The sequence below is a fragment of the Chlorella variabilis genome, assembly GCF_000147415.1.
Source record: "Chlorella variabilis unplaced genomic scaffold CHLNCscaffold_12, whole genome shotgun sequence".
Taxonomy (NCBI): domain Eukaryota; kingdom Viridiplantae; phylum Chlorophyta; class Trebouxiophyceae; order Chlorellales; family Chlorellaceae; genus Chlorella; species Chlorella variabilis.
In genome coordinates, this window is record NW_005435076.1 from 715407 (window position 1) to 716016 (window position 610).

At 76.9% G+C, this 610-nt stretch overlaps 1 protein-coding gene across 1 annotated transcript in view; it reads right to left on the reverse strand.

The window, feature by feature from the left end:
* Positions 1-610, reverse strand: part of CHLNCDRAFT_134840 (hypothetical protein) — a gene marked incomplete at both ends in the record, with an annotated part of 4904 nt that overhangs the window by 162 nt on the left and 4132 nt on the right. Inside the window, one exon of the mRNA XM_005847055.1 lies at positions 36-406. Within this exon, the coding sequence (XP_005847117.1) occupies positions 36-406 (371 nt within the window). The remainder of the gene's footprint in view (positions 1-35; positions 407-610) is intronic.

Consider the following 610-nt stretch of genomic DNA (forward strand, 5'->3'; position numbering starts at 1 on the left):
TCCCTCAGCAGCTCGCGCTTGGGCAGGCCCAGCACCGTGGGCTGCCACGCCGCCGCGTCGTCGCCGCCGCCAGGGCCGGCCGCCGCCGCCGCCGCCGCCGCCGCATCCGCCATGTCCACATCCCCAGCCTGCTGCTGTCCGCCGCCGTGTCCCGCGCCCAGCAGCGAGCTGCACACCTCCCCCAGCCTGCCCGCATCCCCCTGGTCAGCCAGGAAGCGGGCGTATGCCAGCAGCCAGCGGCGGTACTCCCCAGCAGACTGCAGCGCCAGCGCGGTGGACAGGCTGGCCTCCAGGTGGGCGCGGGAGGCGGTGGCTGCCGCCGCCGCCGCGCGCACCTGCATGCCCGGCAGCGCGGCGCGGGGGATGGCGGCGCGCAGCACCTCCGCCTGCAGGCTGCTGATCTCGCCTGCGGGGCGGGGGCGGGGTGGGCGGCCCGAGGGATGGCAGCCGGGTTCGGTGCGGCAAGGATGCCAGGCAGGTGGCAAGGCGCGCACCCCAGAGTGGCACCGCCCTCCCTCACTGCCCGTCGCTCCCCATCCGCGCCTGCCCCCCTCCTCCCTTCACCCCCACCTTGGCCCGCCAGGCTGAGCAGGGGCATGAACTGGGAGGA